At 42.4% G+C, this 22898-nt stretch overlaps 1 protein-coding gene across 1 annotated transcript in view; it reads right to left on the minus strand.

The window, feature by feature from the left end:
• PAH (phenylalanine hydroxylase) overlaps positions 1-22898 on the minus strand; it is a 103096-nt gene that overhangs the window by 6256 nt on the left and 73942 nt on the right. Inside the window, exons 5-8 of the mRNA XM_007952388.2 lie at positions 19746-19813; positions 4504-4700; positions 1704-1839; positions 304-373 (exon numbers count right to left, since the gene is read on the minus strand). Of these exons, the coding sequence (XP_007950579.1) occupies positions 304-373; positions 1704-1839; positions 4504-4700; positions 19746-19813 (471 nt within the window). The remainder of the gene's footprint in view (positions 1-303; positions 374-1703; positions 1840-4503; positions 4701-19745; positions 19814-22898) is intronic.

A 22898-nucleotide genomic window follows, 5' to 3' on the forward strand; every position in this document is an offset into this window, starting at 1 on the left:
ACTCTGGAAGAAGATGATTTTACTTCTCCATGGGGATTGGGGAAGCCTTCATGGATGATAAAGCTCTGAAACTATACCTGGTAAGAAGGACCAAGGAGATTGGCAAATTCAACCACACACACAATTCAGAGATGGATTCTGGGGTAGATGTTTAGCCTGCTCCATCTCAGATGGCACCATAACACTGAACCTGATTTCCACTTTGTGAAGGGCATAAGGGGCCAGCCCTACATGGGCACAATTCATATGAGCAATCCAGGCCATGGCCCTGTAACTAGAAAGCTAAAGAGATTTGTTCCTTACCTGGGAAAACTGGGCAAAGCTGCGGTCTGAAAACAAGGGCACATGTCCCAACAGCTCATGGCAGATGTCACTGAAAGACAGAACACAGAGAGCTTGGAGGGGAGGAGAATTACAAGCCAAATGACTCAGTCTTTCTGTACGGGGAATGGGTTAGAAGAAAGGAACTAACTCATCTGGGCTTATGGCCTCAATCCCAAAAAGAAGTGGTGTGCAGAGGGGTCAGATGAGGTAAGGTACAAGAGAAAAGGAAGAAGGGAAAAAGAAAATTAGGAACAGGCCAGGACACAACAGCCATAGGGGTCTTAGGAGTGTGTCCAGTGGGGTGTGGAACAGGAGAGTCAATGCTTCTCCCACACACCTGAATGAACTGTGGGTCATGAGTCCTTTCATCATCCCACCTTGTCATTTGGACTGACATCCTTGGGCAGATACAATATACTCAGTTATTCCCAAAAGCAATAGAAAAATAGTGCTGCTCCTCTCTTAGTCTGGAGGGAAGCAGAAGTCAGGGAAGAAATCTTACATTTATTTAACACTTTATGTGCCAAGTCCATCAGGAGCAGGTCTTTTCTGATTTGAAGCAATAAACTTTATAGGCAGGGAAAAATCATTTTGGACATTCTGCTGACAAAAATGTCAGACTACCCAAAAAAAGTATAGACTGCATGTGTTCTATCTGACTGAAAACGTGGCTGAACACAAAGTAAGAAGCACAGTGGCCAGCCACTCTCTGACATCAACCATGACACAATCTTGGCAAAGCCAGATTAAATCATCTATACATACATCCAAGGAGCCCTGCCGGTGCAGTAGTTAAATGCACCTGAAACTGAAAGGTTGGCAGTTTGAACCCACTAGCCAGGGTGGGAGGAAGATGTAGCAAGATGGCAGCCTTGGAAACCCTTTGGGACAGTTCTACTCTGTCGTATAGTGTTGCTATGAGTCAGAATTGACTCCCTGATGACAAATTGGGTTTGGTGTATATATATATATATATATATATATATATATATATATACACATACCTCCAGGAGGTGTTTAGATAGCATGACCACCACTTGTTCCTGTTCTCATGTGGGACTTTACAGTTCTAACTTCTATAATCCCTTCAGAACTTGATTCCCACTGCCAGAGGTTATGAATCCTTGATTCACAGGATTCCCAAATCTCCAGTCAGTCTAGCCTATATTGCCAGAGCAAATTCTCAGAGCAGACTATTTCCTCTCTTAGTGTCACTGTTAAACAACCCAATCAGCTTATCCCTGTGGACCAGCCTACAAGGAACTCAAACCTCATTGCTGGGGAAGGGAAAAATGGTGCTCACTGTGGGTGGCTATGAGTCAGAATGACTCAACAGCAATGGGTACGAGCAGTGGCCAGCTGTTGGGGTCAATACTCACGGTTCAGGTGTGTACATGGGCTTGGATGCATGTCTGATGTACTGTGTGCAGTGGAAGACTCGGAAAGCCAGGCCACCCAAAAAATCCCGAGAGGAAAGTAGGCCAGCCACAGGTCGGAGGCGGAAACCAGTGCAAGCTGAGACGTGTAAAGGAGAAAGAACACTCAAAATCCATCACAGTGGAGCCAGAGGGGCCTGGCAACCTTTAGGCAGGGAAGTGATATATCAGCTGCCCAGGAGCATAACTTTGATGCCAGGTAGGCTTGGCTTTGAATCTTTGCCCTACTACTTTCTAGCTTAGTCATTTGAGTCAAGTAACTTCATTGCTCTGGACCTCAGTTTTTGCATCTGTAAAATGGGGATAGATATGTCTTAGATAAACCTATCTAAAGAGCTAATGCATAAAAAGTACTTAGTATAGAGCCTAGCACATTGGAAGCACTTAACACATTAAGCTTTCAGTATAGTTGGAAAAAAAGAAAACTATAGTTAATAGAAAAAGCACTTATTCCTTGATTTTTGTGTCTCAACAATGGAGAGGGAATTGTCACTCCACTTGCCAGAAAGGAAGGAAAATTTCAAGCCAATCTACCATGCTTCACATAGTCTACCCCATTAGCAGCAGTGACTTCTCTGATTGAGATGTTCGAGAGGAGGAGGTGAACATTCTACATTTGACCCTTTCTGAGCTGTTTTAATTAATTAATTAATTAATTAAAATCTCTGACTATGCATGCCCATAAAGGAGTGCATTTGATATGCTCTTGGCCATGCAATGGATTATGTACCATGCCAGTGAAATGGCAAGCAAGTTTATCTAATTCAGCCATAAACTATTAGAAAGTCCCTTTTGGGTATATATTTATGTCATATTCTCTAAATAGCTTTTCATCAGCAATACAGCTGACATTTTGATCATCATCTCTCTGGTTCTTTTATCTATCTCTCAATTTGTTTCAAACTTAGAATAGTGTTAAAAGAAAAACTCATTGCCATCGAGTCGATTCTGACTCATAGCGACCCCTTTTGGGTTTCTGAAGCAGTACATCTCTATGGAAGTACATTGCCCAGTCCTCCTTCCGTGGAGTTGCTGGTGCATTTGAACCACTATGCCACCAACACTCCAATAGTGTTAATGATAATGATAATGATAATAGCTACAACAATATATTAAGAGGGAGCTCTGGTGGCATAGTGCTTAAGGCATTTGACTGCTAACCAGAAGGTTGGCAGTTCAAACCCACCAGCCACTCCTCGGAAGGAAGATTGGGCAATCTACTTCCATAGTGATACTGCCTCGGAAACCCAAGGAGGGGTTGCTATGAGTCGGATCTGACTCCACAGTGGTGAGTTTGGTTTTTTTTATATGTATACACTACCTACCCCACACCAGACACTATTCTAACTCTTCACATATATTAACTGATTCTGACAATAACACTGAGATAGATGCTCTTATTACCCCCACTTTACAGATGGGGAAGCTGAGACACAGAGAGGTTAAGTCTCTTGTCCAAGGTCTCAAGATAAGAACAGGCAGTCTGACTTCTTAATTCCCTCAATTGCTAGCATTATTGTTTTATTATTATTGTTGGCAATCACATAATGAGCCATGGAATGTCTTTAGGACCCCCTTGTCCCTTCTTCTATGTTCTCTGTTCCTTCAGGCTAAAGCTCACTCTGCTTGGACTCTCCCTCACCCCTTTAACCAAGAAGTAAAGATCTTAATGGAAAGGACTCAAAGGTCATCTAGCCTATCCCCAATCCATCGCTTTCCTCTCTGCCATGTAGTTTGCCTGGCTTTTTGCTCCAGAGTAGACCATACCACCCCTGCACAGCTCTGATGCATAGAACAGTCTTAATCTCTATAAACTTTAATCCTGACTTTCCCTCCATCTACCTGGCACAGAGCTGAAGGTTGATACATGCTGTTGTTGTTAGGTGCCATCAAGTTAATTTTGTCTCCTAGCAATGGCATGTGACAGAACTTCCCCACTGTGTTTTCTAGGCTGTAAGCTTTACAGGAACAGATCGCCAGGTCTTTCTCCTGTGAAGCTGCTGTGTAGGTTTGAAATGCCAACCTTTCAGTTAGCAGCCAAGCATTTACATGTTAGTTGATTGTTTCCCGTGAACTGAAACTCTCCTGGTAGAAAGGAAAACACCTGCTTCACCTGGAAATGGTGTCCAAGGTGGCATCCAGATGGTCTATCTGTCCACTGCATTCCTGAGTTCCCAATCTAGCCCCAATTCATTGCACACCCACTGTGTATGCAGCACTATGCTGGGTGTTTTCTTATTGCATCCTTACAATTTCCTTATAAGAAAGGCCAGAGGGCTGACATAATCTCCATTTTACAGATGACAAAACTGAGACAGGTTCACCTAGCTAGAGAGTCTCCAGGGCAGGATTCATACCAGATGCACAGACGCAGAGCCCAGGGCTCTTGGCACTGTCCCCAGAATGGTACACTGAGTAAACACATGCACACACCACTGCCGTGGCATAACCCCAAAGGAGCTGCAGGGAGGGTACCCTGGGCTTTGACAACTAAAGAAAATACTTTTCATGGGCATGTATACAGCAAAACCCACACTGGATGGGAGAGGGGAGAACAGAGCACAGCAGTGAATTCAGTGCTTCCGAGGAGAATCAACCTGAATGCATTGCCACAAACACACTCACTCTCACTCTCCTTGTTTTATTTTTCCTCCCTCCTGTCTTCCCCTCTCCCAGCCCTTCCCCTCACTTCTGTTGGGCAGGGTGGGGTGGGGGCAATGCTTTGGCCCTGACATGGACTTACACTGTAGAAATTGAGAAACCTCTTCCAGCTGGGGAATGTTATCTTCACGGAAGCCACAGTACTTTTCCAGAAGTGGGAAGATGTGATTGTGTTCATAGCAAGCGTGGGTTTTGTATAAGGACTTCAGGGTCCTGAACACCGTTCCCCATGTTTTCTTTTCTTCCTCTGTGTATTCCACTCGAGGGATGGGCTGCCCACTAGAACACAGGCATGAATTATTTGTCTCCAGCAGTGTCGGTACAGAAGAGAGGACAAAGTTAGCATTAGGCAAGGGGGACAGGATAACGTCTGGATAGTCACCATCCAGAATACAGTATTTTTATGCAAATAACACACACCGTCCATGTTTATTTGCCAGCCACTACCTCCCGCCCCCTGAGGTATTTTTGTAGACACTTATGCTATTTTTTTTTTTTTTTTTAACAGCAACATGTGAAAAAATGTTGGCATAGGGGCACTTAAAAAAAACTGACATTGAGTCAGACACTTACAAAAATATCTGGTGTGGGGGAGGGAGCAGCTGGGAAACAAACATGGAAGGCTCATGTTATTTGCATAAAAATATGCTATGATACTGTTAGGTGGAGGCTCCCTGGTGGACTAGTGGTTAGGATTCAGCGCTCTCACCACTGCGGCCTGGGTTCGATTCCTGGTCAGGGAAGCTTATCTTCTTGGGAGCTCTGGTAACATAGTGCCTCAGGCATTTGACTGCTAACCAGAAGGCTGGCAGTTCAAACTCATCAGCCACTCCTCGGAAGGAAGATTGGGCAATCTACTTCATAGTGATGCCGCCTCGAAAACCCAAGGAGGGGTCGCTATGAGTTGGGTCCGACTTGATGGCACATAACAGCAGCAACAACACACTGTTAGGTGCCAGTGACTCTATTCTGATTCCTAGAGACCCCATGTGACAGAATAGAACTTGCCCGTAGGGTTTTCTTGGCTGTAATCTTTGTAAGAGCCTATATCCAGATCTATCCTTCACAGAACCACAAGATAGGTTCCAATAGCCAATCTTTGTGGTTAACAGCCAAGCACTTAACTGTTGCACCACCAGGGCTCCTTATCCAGGCTGTAGTGGATTTGAAACAATATTGTTGTTGTTGTTGTTTTTATATGCCATCGAGTCAGCCCCGACTCATAGTGACCCCTCCTGGGGTTTCTGAGGCAGTATCACTACAGAAGTAGATTGCCCCATCTTCCTTCTGAGGAGCAGCTGGTGGATTTGAACCGCCAGCCTTCTGGTTAGCAGTCAAGTGCCTCAGGCACTATGCCACCAGAGCTCCTGAAACAATACTGTAAAGAGGGAAATTGCACTGCTTGACACAGGAAACATTCAAATCTCAGTTTTCCACCTGGAAGTGTGATTTGGTTGAACAGCAATAGAAGCAGCTGTACTGAGGATGTGCTGTGTCATTTGGGAAGATCATTTAGCCTTTCTGGTCTCCTGCCTCTCTAACCATTTATCCAGAGTGAAAACTCTCTTACCTTCAGGGGCCCAACAGATAACAGAAATGTGAAAGTAGCAAGTGCAAGGCAGTAAGGAGAATGGAGGCTGAGATGAATTGAAGAATGAATTGTCTTTCTAATTGCCCAAGTTCAACTAAAGTAGCATAGTATTTTATGCCATGTTAATCAAAGCAATAGGATCTGTAGGCTACACTGGATTTACCACCATGTGGACCACGAGTTTGAGTCCCCTTGTTTAGCAGGCATTCACTTCTTGGATTTTATTTTTCTATTCCTGAGAAGTCATCAAGTTATTTCTATGTACACCAGATACAAGATATATTTATTTAGCATCCTCTGCTATGACATAACAGAATTGTAGGGAACTTGTTCAAGTTCATATGCTGGGCCCTGCCCCTTGGGTCCTAATTCTGTAATGGAGGGAAGGGCCCAGGCATCTGCCTTCCAAAAAGCTCTCCCACATGATTTGATATTTTGATGCACTCTTTATGAGCTCTGGCAGCATAGTGCCTAAAGCATTTGACTGCTAACCAGAAGACTGGTGGTTAAAACCCACCAGCTGCTCCTCGGAAGGAAGATTGGGCAATCTACTTCCATAGAAATACTGCTATGGAAACCCAAGGAAGGGTCGCTATGAGTCGAGACTGACTGCATGGCAGTGAGTTGTTTTTTTTGTTTGTTTGTTTTTTAAGTTTGAGAGGCTTTCATTTGAAAGACCCATTTCAAAACCACCTAAGAATAATCTGGGTTCTAAACAGAGAAAACAAAGAAAATCAAACAAAGCCTTATGTCAAAGACCAGTGATGTTCCCTGGGCTCCCAGCCTGTTTCCGTAACAAGGCACACAGTGTCTGGAACAAGGCACAGCTGTTTACTTTGGAATTATGGATTATTAGCACGCTTCAAACTAGGTCACTCCTTGTCCTCCCAGAGTTGTACCTTAGCCAGGACATTATAGCAAAGTTATTGTTATTTTCTACAGAAAGGTGGGCAGAGATTGGGGATGGGAGGCAGATTTTTGTTTAAGAATTGAAAGCAAGTCAACTCCAGACAGCCTTGTGGTGGCCGGCAGGGACTGTGAAAAGAACACTAGCTGAGTCTGTGTATAAGAAGGAACAGTTATTTCAGGGCTTAGCACTCATGGGAGAGAATAGACTTTGGAGGCAGACATACCAAAAAAACCAAACTCACTGCCATCGAGTCGATTTGACTCAAAGCAACCCCTCTTTGGGTTTTCAAGGTGGTATCCCTACGGAAGTAGCTTGCCCAGTCTTTCTTCCAAAGAGTGGCTGGTGGGTTTGAAGCCCCAGCCTTCTGGTGAGCAGTCAAATGCCTCAGGTACTACGCTACCAGAGCTCTAAGGCAATTTAACTAAACCTCCCTGGGCCTCAGTCTGTGTGGCTGTAACATGTAGCTAAAAAGAAGTAACTTGTATAGGGTCAGGAGCTCTAGTTGGATCCAACTCTATGACAGTGAGTTTGGTTTTTCTTTTTTTTTTTTTTTTTTTGGTATTAAAGGGTCACTAAGAGTCAGAATGGGAGTTCTGGTAGCATAGTGCCTAAGGCACTTGACTGCTAACCAAACGTCTGGTGGTTCAAACCCACCAGCCACTCCTTAGAAGGAAGATGGGGCAATCTACTTCCATAGTGATACTGCCTTGGAAACCCAAGGAGGGGTCGCTATGAGTCGGGTCTGACTCGATGGCACATAACAACAACAAGAGTCAGAATTGACTCATTGGCAGTGGCTTTTTGTATTCACAGCATGTGAAGAAAAATTAGGTAAATTATTGTGTATAAAGTACCAAACATGAGTACAAATGGTAACCATTAGATAATTAGTAATTATCATTATAACTGATATCATTTAAAAAGAAGGCTAGCTGTTATTTCTGCAACAAATTGTCTAGAAATGGTAACATCCTGACACTGAGGTGACCCCTTATTAACATTTGCCATTCCAAATGCATTCCCCATTCTTCTAGTAAATCTCCTCTTCTTCCTTCTCAGTCTATGAGGTTCAGGTGGGAGGGGAGGTCACCTCTACCTTCAGAGATGGTCATGTGACCAGGTCTGCCCAATTAGAGGAGCCCATTCCCCTGGCCACAGTGATTGGCTGAGAGACAGGCTCATGTCCTAATCAGAGCAAGTGAGACTCCATTACAGAACTTTTGTTGACTTTGTTGGAAACAGAGAACCTTTAAAGGAGTTGAAGTGTCAGCCTGAAGCTGCTGGGGTCCATCTCCAATGGAGATCAGACCAATACCTGAGAGCAATGCCAAAACAGAGTACACCAGAGTCAGAGAAGGAGAGAAGTAGACACTGAATCCCCACCTACTTAGGCCTAAACCATCCCCCTTAAATTTTTCATTTATGGGAGCGAATAAAGCTTCCTTTCTTGTTTAAGTTGCCTTGTGGCTGTAAGACACAAACACCTATGATGCATTTAGTCTATTCCTAGATAAAACTTCAAAGCCCGATCTCCACCCTACTAACATAACCAAAAGTTGCTGCAGCTGCCTTCTAGATGGTTCTAGACATAATTCCTGGCTCTGTCTCCCAGCCACCACTTTGAATCTTCACTCTTATATGGTTTCTTGGGTCCATTCATTCACTTATTCACTCAGCAACTATTTATCGAGCACCCAGGGTACTCTGCAAATATAGCAGTGAACAAAACAGAAAGAGAAAGAAAATCAACACTATCATGTCAGGTGGTGGTAAGTGAAAAAGGACAAAGGTATAGGGAGAGGCAGGGAGGTGTGTGGTTGCAGTTTTTTGTCAGGTGCTGGAGCAGGCTGGCTGCAAACATGTCACTGAAGTGAAGACTCCAGGAGATGAGGTCTCACTCTTTCACCTTGGGTTCTTCCTCTCAGTCTGGATGTGCCTGTTTGAGGTTCTGACTCAGCTTCTCTGTGGGTTCACCATCAGCACCAGTCTCTGTGATCTGGGGTGGTGCCAGCCCTATGCCTCTTAGCCACCTCATGGGGCAGCTCATCTTCTTGTGACATCAGTGGCCCAGGGGCCCCTGCTTTCCTGGGAAAATGCAGGAGGACTTCTAGTGGAGTCTGGATTCTAACTCTGCAGGCTCCTAGCTTTGTGCGACCTGGGGCAAGTAATTGCTGCTCTGTGAGCCTTAAAAAAAAAAAAAAAAAATCTGCAAAATAAAGCTAATCAAGCCTACCTTTCAATGTTGTAGAGAAGATCAAATACACAATGTGTGGCATGCCTATAAAATACTTGGCTATAGTAAGTCATCCATAAATGACAGTTTGCTGACCTTTTAGGAGAATAGGGAAAATCCCAGGAAAACAAATTTATTTAAGGATTTATTTTTACAACACACATGTGCACACATGCATGTACACACACCAACTTCCAATGTCTATTTCAGAATTAAATTCAGCATGTATTTTTTCTACCTCCTTCTTCTTCTGAGAGATGTGAGGTTCTTCAAGATTATCAGCCTCCAAAGAAATTGTCAATTAATGTTTATAAGGCCTTTAACTCATTAGGAAAAATGAACTAAGGTATTTTAGGAAGTATACCAATTTGCCTTGGAAATAAAAAAGGAGAATTATAGTCAATTAATTGACTCATTGCTGTTGAGTCTGATTGACTCATAGTGACCCCTCCTGGCGTTACTGAGGTGGTATCTCTACAGAAGTAGATTGCCCAATCTTCCTTCTGAGGAGTGGCTGATGGGTTTGAACCATCAGCCTTCTGGTTAGCAGTCACATGCTTTAGGCACTATGCCACCAGAGCTCCTGTTTAAAGCTACAGTGCCCAGAATTGCTTACCTTTTCCAGTCTGATTTTATACTAAGCCCTCTCCCAACATGTAATTATTATCAAGTAAAATAATTCAGTGCCCTAAAACAAAGTATTACTTTGGCAGTGCTCTTCAAATTGATGTTTTAGAACTTTTGTTTAATATTCTTAGGAGAATCAGAACACCATGCGACAGATGGGCAGAGAAGAGGGGTGGCAAGAAGTGGTCAGAGTCCGCTTCTTCCCTATTGTCCAGGGCAATTCAGCTCTGGCCCCAAACTTGTATGTTTGATTCACTCCCTTCCATTCTCTTTGACTAGCAAATTCTTACTCAACCCTCAGTTCTCAGACTAAATTGTCCTTCGTCCAGAAGGTCTTCCTGACCCATCTCCCAAGACTACATTACAGCTCCTAATTATACGGTCTCCTGACACCCTTGTTTTGTGTTTGGTGTTTTTGTATCACATTTATCATTACTTTTGTCATTGTCTGTCTTCCCCAATATTCTCCCAGAGGGTATGAACTCTGCTGGTCTTACTCATGGCGCTGTCTCAATTGCACAAGTTCTGGCACATAGTAGACACACTTTTATCAACTGATCAATATCTTGTGACTCTATGGTCCACAAGCTGACACTTTGATCTCCATGTGGAAAAATTACTAGGAAGATGCCATCTGGCTTCTTATGAATGGTATATTTTATTATTATTGTTGTTATCTAGGGCTACAATGCAGGTATCAGATTTTAGTTATTTATTAACTTTGCTGCTCCCAGAAAGACAGTATAAAACCTTCTGATTAGAATTTGGGGATGGCTTCTCTAGTTTTTCAACAGTTGATTGAGGGTCCTTTGAAGTCTAGCTGGAGTAGGCTATGGGCATAATCTAATTATTTTTGTTGCCCTTTAAAGTAGTTCATTTTTGTCTCATTATCTGTCTGACCACCACTGAGCTTGAGTCCTCAGAGGTCTGAGTGAGCATCTGCGTGATCAAAGCCAGCAGGACACTTGGGCCCACAATAAGTGTTTCCACCCACCCAAAGGAGAGCAAGGGAAAGAGACCAGAAGGCCTGCACATGGCCAAGGGGAAGAAGGCTGTCTTTTTCTCTGAGCCTGAAAATAAGTGCAAAGTGTCTACAGGTAGAATACTGCTTAAAAAACTCTGATGTCTGTGTGATCATACAAACATTGGAGTTATTTAAGTAACTTTTAAAAGCAATACTTACATTTTCTTCTTACAGAGAGATGTGAAATCAGCCCAAAGTGGTGTGATTACTATATTAGTAGTCAGAAGCTCTGAGGACCTCGACTCACAAGGTCACAATGACCTAACCCGAGTATGGAGACCTGCCACTCCTGGTGGTCAGAAGGATTAGTGGTGGTGGGCTCAGAGGACATTGGGTGTCTTCAAATGGCTTCTTTCTCCACTGGCAGCAGCCTCTGCCCCCAGTCCATCAAAGTCCAACAATGGCCAAAGTCATCTCAGCCTTACAGCTGAAGCAAACAGATCAATCCTTACGATGACTTTGCCAAGGCTGCCCCTTTTCATCCCCTTACTATATGTCATGCAGTGTCTCCTTTTCTGTTCAAATGACTGCCTCTTGGTCTATGTATAGGTTCCTTGTGAGCATAATTAAGTGTTCTGGATACTGCACGGTTTAAAATCAGGAAAGTTGTGTGGTGGGGTTGTACCCTTTCACCATACTTATTCAACCTGTATGCTGAGCAAAGAATGCAAGAAATTAGACTATATTAGAAGAATGCAGCATCAGGATTAGAGGATGACTCCTTAATAATCTATGACAGGCAGATAACACAAACTCGTTTGCTGAAAGTGAAGAAAACTTGAAGCACTTAATGATGAAGATCAAAGACTAGTCTTCACTATAGATTACATCTCAACATAAAGAAAACAAAAGAGTTCTCACAATTGGACCAATAAGCAACATCATGATAAATGGAGAAAAGATTGAAGTTGTCAAGGATTTTGTTTTACTTGGATCCACAATCAACACTCACAGAAGCAGCAGTCAAGAAATCAGATGTCGTATCACACTGGGCAAATCTGCTGCAAAAGACCTCTTTAAAGTGTTAAGAAGCAAAGATGCCACTCTGAAGAGTGAGGTGTGTCTGACCCAAGCCATGGCATTTTCAATCGCCTCATATGCATGTGAAAGCTGGACAACAAATAAGGAAGACCACAGAATCGATACATTTGAATTGTGGTGCTGGAGAAGAGTATTGAATACACCACAGACTGCCAGTCAAATGAACAAATCTGTCTTGGAAGAAGTGCAGTCAGAATGCTCCTTAGAAGCGAGAACAACCAGACTTCATCTCATGTACTTTGGTCATGTTGTCAGAGAGGACCAATCTCTGAAGACTCGTGGGAGGTAAAGTAGAGGATCAGCAAAAAAGGGGAAGACCCTCAATGTGATGGATTTCCACAGTGGCTGCAACGATGGCTCAAGCATGACAAGGATTGTGAGGATGGCACTGGACCAGGCACTGTTTTGTTCTGTTGTACTTAGGGTTGCTATGAATGAGAACTGACTCAATAGCACCTAACAACAACTATATATCAGATTGTGCAGGTGCTGATGGATCAGGAACCATTGGTCTGCAGCACTGAGTGGCTGGCTTAGGTAAGAGTCTGACAACAATCTTATCACTACAGCTCTTTGTCCCCTCTTAGCTACATCTCTTGGCTGCAAGTGCCTTGGGGATGAGATGCAAGCAATGATACATATCCCCCAAAGAATGTACTTTTGTTCTGGTCCCCAAAATACATGGAATACAAAAGAGGAAGAGAAAAAGCAAGAAGTGAAATGAAAGTTTCTGTCCAGTGGCTTTTAAACCTTCCTTAGTTGTTAAAATTCAAAATGATGTCATTTTTCATTGTTCAAAATTCAAAAGAATCAACTTGACAGCAATGATGAACCCTCTTTTACATTTAGAGTCTGGGGATGTCTGTCCCGCACCCTCACTCTATTCTGACTCATCATCTTTGTCCCCATTTTATCCTGATCTTTCATTAGTCCATGTCCTTGACCCCAGACTTCATTCATTCCTTCTGCCCTCCCTCTTCCAAAATTTTATATATATCTTCCAGTTTGCCCTCAAAGTAAATTTTGACACATGGCAACCCATGTGTGTCAGAGTAGAACTGTGTGCCATAGGATTTTCAGTGGCTGGTTTTTCAGAAGGCCTTTCATCTGAGGTGCTACTGGATGGACTGACTCCAACTTCTAACCTTTTGGTGAGCAGTTAAGCATGTCAATCATTTGAAGCATCCAAGGATTCCTGGAAGATATACATATATATACATACATATACATACATATATATATGTGTGTATATATATATACACACACACATATATATATATAAATATACATATATGTATATGTGTGTGTGTATATATATATATATATAATCTTTTAGCTGCTAGAGTGGAATGATGCATGGCAGATAGCAAGTACTTATTCTAGTTAGCACTGGAAGGGGGGTGGATCTTAAAGATTACCAATTAAAGGGCTTCATTTTGCAGAGAAGAAACAGGGGCATAAAATATGGTAGAGAGCCATGGCTAAAATCCAGGTTTCCAGATTCCTTGATAGAGTTCTTTCTTCTTGGTAGCACAACCACCAAACCAAAAAAATCAAACAATGCAGTCGAGTCAGTTCGACTCATAGCAACCCCTCCTTAGGTTTCCAGGTGGTATTTCTATGGAAATAGATTGCCCAATCTTCCTTCCAAGAAGTGGCTGGTGGGTTTGAACTGCCAGCCTTCTGGTTAGCAGTCAAATGCCTTAGGCACTACACCACCAGAGCTCCCAGCACAAACCCTGCATTTGTTAATTAACATCATCTTCTCAACTCAAGCAAAAAGTTTTAAGGACTTTATTATGGGTTGAGTTCTGTCTCTCAAAAAGTTGTTGAAGTTCTAACCCTGTATCTGTGAATATAAGTTTGGGAATAGGGTTTTTCTTTTATTATCAGTTTAATTAAATGAAGTCATACCTCCTTTAGGATATAACCTTAATAGAGTAGGGTGGATACGAATCTTAATCCCTTGTGAATGGTGTTTTATAAAAAGAGACTTGTACAGGTTGTGAGGAATGCTACAGAAATGGAAAGAGACAAAGAAGAATCTTCCTCCAGAGCCCACACAGACAGAGCATAAATCTGCAGACAGCATGAGTCTGGACTCCTAGCCTCTGGGAGCTCTGGTGGCGTAGTGCCTAAGGCATTTGTCTGCTAACCAGAAGGAAGGAAGGTTGGGTAATCTACTTCCGTAGTGATACTGCCTCGGAAACCCAAGGAGGGATCACTATGAGTCGGATTGCACTCAACGGCAGTGAGTTTGGTTTGGTTTTTTGGAGCCTCTAGAACTATGAGAAAATAAATTTCTGTCTTAAAAGTAATTTGCTCTGTGGTATTTTGTTACAAAAACCCTAGGAAACTATATGGATTCTAGGTTCCTTTATAATTCTCTGTTACTAAAACCCAAACTCTCAGCCATCAAGTCAATTCCAAATCATAGCAACCCCTGTTGGGTTTTCAAAGCCATAAATCTCTACAGAAGTAGATTGCCCCGTCTTCCTTCCACAGAGTGGCTGGTGGGTTGGAACTGCCAACCTTCTGATTAGCAGTCAAATGCCTTAGGCATTATGGCAGAGAGCACCTTAATTTTCTGTTACTTTATGCTAATTCAATCTTAGGTGCCAGGCAATGTGACACATCCCAGGGAAACAGATGAAAATGCAAGCACTGATCTCAAAGAGTTTACCGTCTTGATTAACTTTTAAGTTAACTGTTTTCATATTGATTGATTTGTTAAAATAAACATGCAAGTCTTTAATTAAAAAAAGAGTTTACAGTCTTCAAGGGAAACAGACAAGTAGACAAAGAGCTTTACTCATTCTCTGAACAATGAGCACTCAGGGGGCACAGTGGGAGAAGAGAGGGAATCAACAACGGCTTCATGGAAGTGATGGCATTGGAGGGGAGTCTTAAAGAATAAATAGAAGCTTTGTAGACAAAAAGGAGAGGAAAAAAATTATTCCACGTAGCGAAAAGGGCATGTCTAAAGGTTCAGAGGTATGAGGAGGCCCAAGGTGCATGATGACTAGTTTGGTTTGGTTAAAATAGATTGGATAAGGGCTGGAAGGTGAGGCTGAAGAGATTGGCTGAAGTCAGGATGGCAAAGAGCTGCTTAAGCCATACTGTGGAAGGGCAGATTTTATCTTATAGGCAACAGCACATCCATGAAGGTCCTTACACTAAATATGTCACAGTAAATAATGTCTCTAGAATCAGACTATGCAAGTCCAAAAGCTGGTTTTACCATGTCCTGGCCATGTGACCTAGGGCCAATTACTTCTGAGCTTCATTTTCTTCATTTATTAAATGGTATAAGAAAAGAAATAACTGTATAACATATTGCAGGAATAAAAGAGATAATCCATATAAAGAGCTTAATATAATGTTTGAGACACAGTAAACACTTAATACTTGTTAGGTGTTATTTTGTGTTCACTTGTTGCTATGATTTTTTTGTGGGGGTGGGGAAGATGGTCCTATTGCTTTGTATAGATAGATAGATATAGTTTTATATAAATAAATAAAAGTCCATGAAATCACAGAGTTAAGAACCATCGAAGAAGTTGGATCCCAATGGAAGGGTTGAAGCAGAGCTATAGCATGACCAATGAGCTTTAAATAGATTGAATTGGGAGGGTTTGCAGGATGTGGAAGGTTAACATGCATTTATAATGGGCTCAAGCATAGCACCAATTGTAAGGGTGGTGCGGGACTGGACAGTGTTTTGTTCCGTTGTACTTAATAAGATCACTACGATTGGAACTAACTCAACAGCCCTTAACAACAAACATTCATTAGATGAGAGGAAATTTGCATGTGGCCCCCAGGATAGAAGTCAAGGCTAGAGATCCAATGGGAAGCTATTGGTATGGAGGGAGGCTGAATCCTGAAAGATGCACAATTTCAGGAGTGGGATGAAGAGGTCAAAGAAGACTGAGAAGAATCATTGAAAAAGATAGGAGCAGAATCAGAGAGATTAGAATGCCAGGAACCGAGGTACTTCAAAGAAGGAAAGGATGATTATCAGCATTATAAGCTTAAAAGAAATGAGGTTAAATGAAATAGGCTTTCAACTTCTGAACAATTTCAGCTCCTAACTAGATCTATAACCTTGGGTCCTCTTCTTAACTACTTGAGATTCATCTATAAAAGGTGGTAACTTAGCTAAAAGATTTCTAACAGTCCTTTGAGAACCCAATTATTTATGGATAAATTTCAAAAATCAATTTAACTTATTTTGTTAAAATGCAGGATTGTGAAGCATTCAATTCATTCCAGTTAGCTTAATTCTTTCTTTATTAAGTTTAACATTTTTATGGGAAAGGGGTTCAGGAGGATCAACAGTGAGTGAATGGACCTCCTTGTTCTGGTTATCTAGTGCTGCTCTGATAGAAATATACCAAAAATGGGATGGCTTTAACGAACAGGAGTTCATTCTTACAATTTGGAGGCTTTAAGTCTGAGTTCAAAGTGCCAGGCACTAGGGGCAATTTCAGCCTTGGGCTTCAGCTCTGCCTCCTGTTCCTGGCCCACTGAAGCTAGAGGTGTTTTCTTCACTCAGACAGCTGCTGGCTGCTGAGTCTAACAAACCCAAAGCTGACAAGTAAAAAGGCGCAGTCCCAATGTTACCAAACCACATGTTAGGCCATTCATTCAAGTCTGTTTAAAGTCCCAAGGTTGGCACAGCATGGCAGGCTGCTGAACAATGACACGGGTACCTGCAGGGTTCAAGCATGCCATAAGCTAGAGACCATTCCCAAAGCTGTTTCTTATATACAGGAAGCAGACCACATCCCTAAAGCAGCTACTCACCTGCTCCAATAGATTCCACCATGGTGTTAATTACTAGTCTCACCATAGGAAATAACTACATCCAGCTGCTCAGCCACTCAACCAGGCCCAGCCAAGTTGACACACAAATTCAACTACCACACTCCTACACTGCCCATCCTTAATAACATGGGGAAATGTGGTCTTGCAATTCTTAGAAAGTCCCCAGACATTCAGACAAGTGGTTGAAAATGACTTTGGATTTGGACAAACATTGGTCCAAAATCTGATTACACCACTATTAGTTATTAGTTTTATGATCTTGACAAATGACTTTGCTTAAAAAAGCTAAAGCTGAAAGTTAAAGTTGTAACTTCCCCATATGAGAAATGGAGAGTTATTACTAAGACTAAGTGCAGTAATATAAACAAGGCACTTAGCCAACTCTCAATAGATAGCAAGTAGATAATAAATATGATCTATTTTCCATAGTGGGGAGCTCTGGTAGCATAGTGCCTAAGGCATTTGACTGCTAACCAGAAGGCTGGAGGTTCAAACCCACCAGCCACTCCTTGGAAGGAAGGTTGGGCAATGTACTTCCATAGAGATACTGCCTCGGAAACCCAAGGAAGGGTTGCTATGAGTCGGATCCAACTCAACGGTAGTGAGTTTGTTTTTTGTGGCTTATTATTTACCATCTAATGAAGGATTCTTGCCCACACCTGGTTTGATTCTGTCCATTTGACCAGGCTGGGACAAAGGTGGGACAGTGGTGAGAGATTACCACATTCCAGGATTCCTGCTCAGCACAAGCCAAGGCCCAGATGGGCCCTGAGGTTTTTAACCAAAGTCAGTAAAGTTCTGGATCCATCCACCTGCAGAAATCATTGAGGGAAGGAACTTTTCTCATTTTCTAATTTTCTCTGGAGTTATTTCTATTTTGAAGGTAACTATGTATTCAGTGAGGAATGCTGGTGGTGCAAGTTAAGCACTGGGCTTCTAACCAAAAGGTCAATGGTTCAAATCCACCAGCTACTCCAAGGGAGGAAGATGTGGCAGTCTGTTTCCGTAAAGATTACAGCCTTGAATAACCCAGAGCAAGTCTACTCCTGCTCTGTCCTATAGGATCACTATCAGTCAGAATAACTCAACAGCACCACCAACATGTATTCAGTATACAAAGTCCCATCATCATCTTTATCAGCCTAATATCATCCTCATCAACTTTCAAGATCTCAATTTCCTCTTGTGCATGTCTGTTCTGATGCCTTTCACACAGGAATAGAGACCTGATTTGTATCAGAATAGATCTGTGCCCCATAAGGTTTCAATCGCTTATTTTTGAGAAGTAAATTGCCCGGACTTTCTTCCAAGGCACCTCTGAGTGCCCTTGAATGTCCAACTTTTCTGCAGGTTAGCAGTCTAGCACTTTAACTGTTTGCATTACCCATGGATCAACTCAAGGATAATTGTGGGTTTTTTTTGTTTTTGTTCTTTTTTTAACTCAGGAATGGTGCCCAGTCCCCAAACACTAAGCTCCCCATGGAAGTATTTCTCTAGTTTCTACTGTGTGAAACAGCAAAACAGCCCTCCTCCCAATCAACATGTTTGCTATTTGCATTTTCTTTTGGCTGAAGCAGGGGAGGGGAGGAGCCTAGAATCTAATAGGAAAAAGCAAACCCATCCTAAAATTGTTCTTCACAACTGGGTCAACCAGAGAAAAGAAGAAAGGTGAGGCCTGGCTCTCCTAAAACTTCAAAGGATTCATTCGTTCAGTAAAGCAGCCAGCTCCCTCTTTAATGTAAATGATTCTTTTTTCCTTCTTCCCTGTTTAATGTAGGGAAAATCAGTGGCTGTTTTATTATACAGAGGCCTTTTCATAATTACATCAAAAACCAGTGAGTAATTAGACAACAAATCTTGGCAAAGAGCTGGGCCCTAGTGCAGTGGGTTTTGTTTAAAGGCAATTTTTTAAAAAAAAAAACAAATGTTATTAAAAGAGTGGTTTGAATCCTTAGATGCAACACATGCACACACACACACACATGCACCACAAAACACACACACACACACAGAGGCAGGACTCTCCATGAAGGTCTCTTCCAACCTGGATCAAGGGAGAGGTTGGCTGGGGGTTTGGTCAGTGGCATCACTAGGGTTGATGTCATCCTCCACACACTCCATGGACCATCTCCTGTACCAAACTGTACAGAATCCTTACTAAGGTTTATCATCAATTTTAATTGTAGAGTAATATGGGCTAAATATGGTTGTAAAGTGCTTAGATGTAATATTGCTTAGATTATATGAATATTAACAAATTGTGTAAAATATTTCTGGATTGAATTACACAACATTGTTACAACACTATTAGCAAATGAGTGGAAGCCCCTCCCTTTTATTTTTAATTTTCTCCTTCTTTTCCTTTAATTACTACTTCATTCTCAAAAAGTTTATTGGTAAACAAATGCTAATTACCATACTACTGCAGCTAAAACACCAGAACGTTTTGACAAAATCAGTGACTCTTAAAATACTGGCAGGAATGAGAACAGTGAGTGGTGGAGCTCCTGCAGAGGAAGTCAGGGGATTCGAAGCATGACTATAAGGTGGGAATGATGACAGGTCTGAGCGAATGCAGGAGAAGTTTCAAAATGTTAACCACCATAGAGTTTTACCTTTGTAGGTATATTGATGGGAGCTCTGGTAGCATGGTGGCTAAGGCACTTGACTGCTAACCAGAAGGCTGGCGGTTCAAACCCACCAGCCACTCCCCGGAAGGAAGATGGGGCAATCTACTTCCGTAGTGATACTGCCTTGGAAACCCAAGGAGGGGTAGCTATGGGTCAGGGCCGACTCGATGGCACATAACAACAACAACAACAGGTATATTGATACATATGAGCAGGGCTTACAAAAATGTTTCTGTTGTCATAACTAACTACAGGGCTAGTTACAGAAAAAAATATATATTTATGCTGGAACACTGCACAAGAATTTTACAGACAGCCATTTGGGGGTCACCCTGTCTGACAGTGTCACCCAGTGTGGTCCTCACCTCCCAGCACCCTCTGAGTAATGTCACTGGATGTGGTCTTCTCTCTTCCCCACCACAAGCCAGTCAAACTTACTGTCGGTAGTTGTAGGCAATGTCAGCAAATTGCTTCCTTCTTGCTCTGTACGCAGGATCTTTGAAACCCTAGGAAAAAAGAGACACTTGATTCCTGGAGGCTTTTGGAGGAGAGGCCGCACATGTCTGTGAATGCCTGGAATCGAGGTCTGTGAAACCTAACATTGCATCTCCTTCCCCTGATCTTTACACCCTGAAGCACCTTTAAAAATCAGTTGTCATTTAGTCAGTTCTGACTCATGGTGACCGCATGTGTGTTAGTGTAGAACTGGGCTCCATCCGGTTTTCAGTGGCTGATAGTTTGGAAGCAAGTCATCAGTGTTTCCTCTAAGTTGCCTCTGGGTGGAATTGAACTTCTAACCTTTCACTTAGCAGCCAAGCACATTAACTGTTTGCACCACCCAGGAACTCCTAGCACCTTTAGACCCTGAATGGAAAGTGTCAGCCAAACCATGGTAAGGTCTCCCACCAGATATTAAGAGTGATACATTATTAGCAACACCTTTGATTTAGGGTGGACCTCTCTGGCATAGGAGCTGTGCTGGAGTAGTGCCTAAGGCATTTGACTGCTAACCAGAAGGCTAGTGTTTCAAACCCACCAGCCACTCCTTGGAAGGAAGATCAGGCAATCTACTTCCATAGAGATGCTGCCTCGGAAACCCAAGGAGAGGTTGCTATGAGTCAGGTCCTACTCAATGACACATAACAACAAGAACAACAACAACTTCTATATTGATACCACCTTGGACACCCAAGGAGGGGTCTCTATGAGCTGGATCCAAGATGACGTCAGTAGTTTCGTTTGGTTTTTTGGTTTTCTCTAGCATAGGACTCCAAAGTACCCTGGTTCTAAAGAAATCTCTACAGCATTTCTAACTTACAAACTTGTTAAGTCAGGCTAAGCTGATAGGATAGTTGTCTATGATGAAGATATACAATACCCATTAAATTCCTGACCAACACTGTGTGCCGAGCACTGATTCCTAACTTAAGTTCAATTCCCTCTCCCTTTAGTGTGTGTATGTGTGTGTAGACAGACAACCAGATAAATGCTTACAGCTATGGTAATTTAAAAAAAAAAAAAATACCATGTATGGAGTGCTTACTCTCTGCTACCTGTGATGGGAACTTATTTATAATTCACAGAACAGACTTATAAGGTAGATGAATAGGATTGTTTCGTTTTGTCCCCAGAGAACCAGCAGTGGCCTGGAGGACTGGAAGCACAGCTAAGATGGGGCCAGGATCTGAACTGCCTGCTCCCTTTTCCCAACACCGCAATAATTTTCAGCCTTTACATCTTCACAGGGACTCAGCTCACCGAGAAGCCTGGCTGGTATATAGAAACATGGTGGCTGTTTCTCTCTGAGGTTGACCTACAGGCAGAAAACAGGTCAAGTGTCTTTCAGTGTTGGGAAAGCACATACCTAAGTCAGAGATGAACCTAAATGATAAAAAGGACATTTCCCTAAAAAGTTCCCTGTAATTCTAATTTTGCTGAGACAAGAGAATGGTGTGATCACTACAGAACTCTGTTTTGTTCCCTACAAATGTCCCAATAAGCCAGGACATTGATCACATGAGCTGGCAATTTCCTGTCCCACCAATCTTCCAATTCAAGAAGTTAATGGATAGAGAGTAGGGCTTGAATTGTGGAGTTCAATATTTAAAACAGTCTTTAAAAAGGTGGATACTCCCTGGTTTTTGCATATTGCTTTTTGCTTGTGAATTTGATTGGTTGGTTCTTGTTTTGGATTTTTTTCTTTTAGTTTTTGTTTGTTTGTAAAGCCTATCAGTAATTCCAAAGAACCAAGGGGTCAATCTATATAATGTAATTTTACCTAAGAAACCGTAGCCCGGAGTCTGACATAGAAATAGGATCACACACAACCTGCTGAAAGAAGACAGGAAGGGAGGGAGGGGGAAGGGTAGGATTAGAGGAAGAGAGGGAGGAAGAAAAGTGGTTTCCTAAGCTGGATTTTGAGAAATCAAACGTTGCAAACCAGAAACATAAAGGTACCATATATTTGTCATTTTGAACATACACTCCAGATAAATTAAGTGAAACCCAAGGAGGGGTTGCTGTGAGTCGAATCAACTTGAAAGCAGTGAGTCTGGCTTTTTGGTTTATATTAGGGCTAAATAAATGTACTGTTTGGCAGGAGTTAAGGTTTGAGTGTTGCAGTTACCCTTACCTATCAGGTTTTTTAAAAAAGGATCATTGATAGCACAACAATTAAGCATTTGGCTGCTAATTGAAAAGCTGGCAGTTGGTGATCTGACCCCATAAAGACAACAGCCTAGAAAGCCCTATGTTGTCTTTGTTGTTATGTGCCGTCTAGTCGGACCCGACTCATAGCGACCCCTCCTTGGGTTTCCGAGGCAGTATCACTATGGAAGTAGATTGCCCCATCTTCCTTCCGAGGAGTGGCTAGTGGGTTTGAACCACCAGCCTTCTGATTAGCAGTCAAGTGCCTTAGGCACTACGCTACCAGAGCTCCTATAAGGCAGTTCTACTTTGTCGCATGGAGTGGCTCGGTTGGAACTGACTCAACGGGACCAACCATGATAGTGCCCGTCTTTCTGTAGCCCTCAGGTATAAACTGCAGACTTTTGCACAAGTGAAGCACCCTGGAGAACACCTATCCTGTGTTTTCATCTAGAAATGAGGGAAGTGAAGCTCATAGGGTCATTTGTCCAGGGCCCTTAACTGCAAACCAGCACTTCCATCCAGGTTTTCTGGTTCTGTTCAAGATGACAAGTTCAGATTTGAGGGCTGAGACAGGAAACCAGGGAAGACAAGAAAATAATTCCGCTTAATCAGTGGATTTCCACTTCTTCATCCTGCTTCTAGGAGTGGGATATCCACAACAATTTCTCTTCTTCATTGAACTTCTCATTTTTTATTCTTAATGTGCCTTGTCTAGGTGGCTTAAAAAATTTTCAATTGGCCAAGAAAACTTTAATACAAAACTGTGTATCCATTAAATAAACAAACAAACAGAAAAACCCAAACTCACTGCCATCGAGTAGATTCTGACTCATAGCAACCCCCATTGAGTTTCCAAGGCTGTAAATCTTTATGGAAGCAGACGACCTCATCTTTCTTCCATGGAACAGCTGGTGGGTTAGAACCATCGACCTTTTGGTTAGC

The sequence above is a fragment of the Orycteropus afer genome, unplaced genomic scaffold (assembly GCF_000298275.1).
Source record: "Orycteropus afer afer isolate SDZICR_OR568_19922 unplaced genomic scaffold, OryAfe1.0 scaffold00334, whole genome shotgun sequence".
Lineage (NCBI taxonomy): Eukaryota > Metazoa > Chordata > Mammalia > Tubulidentata > Orycteropodidae > Orycteropus > Orycteropus afer.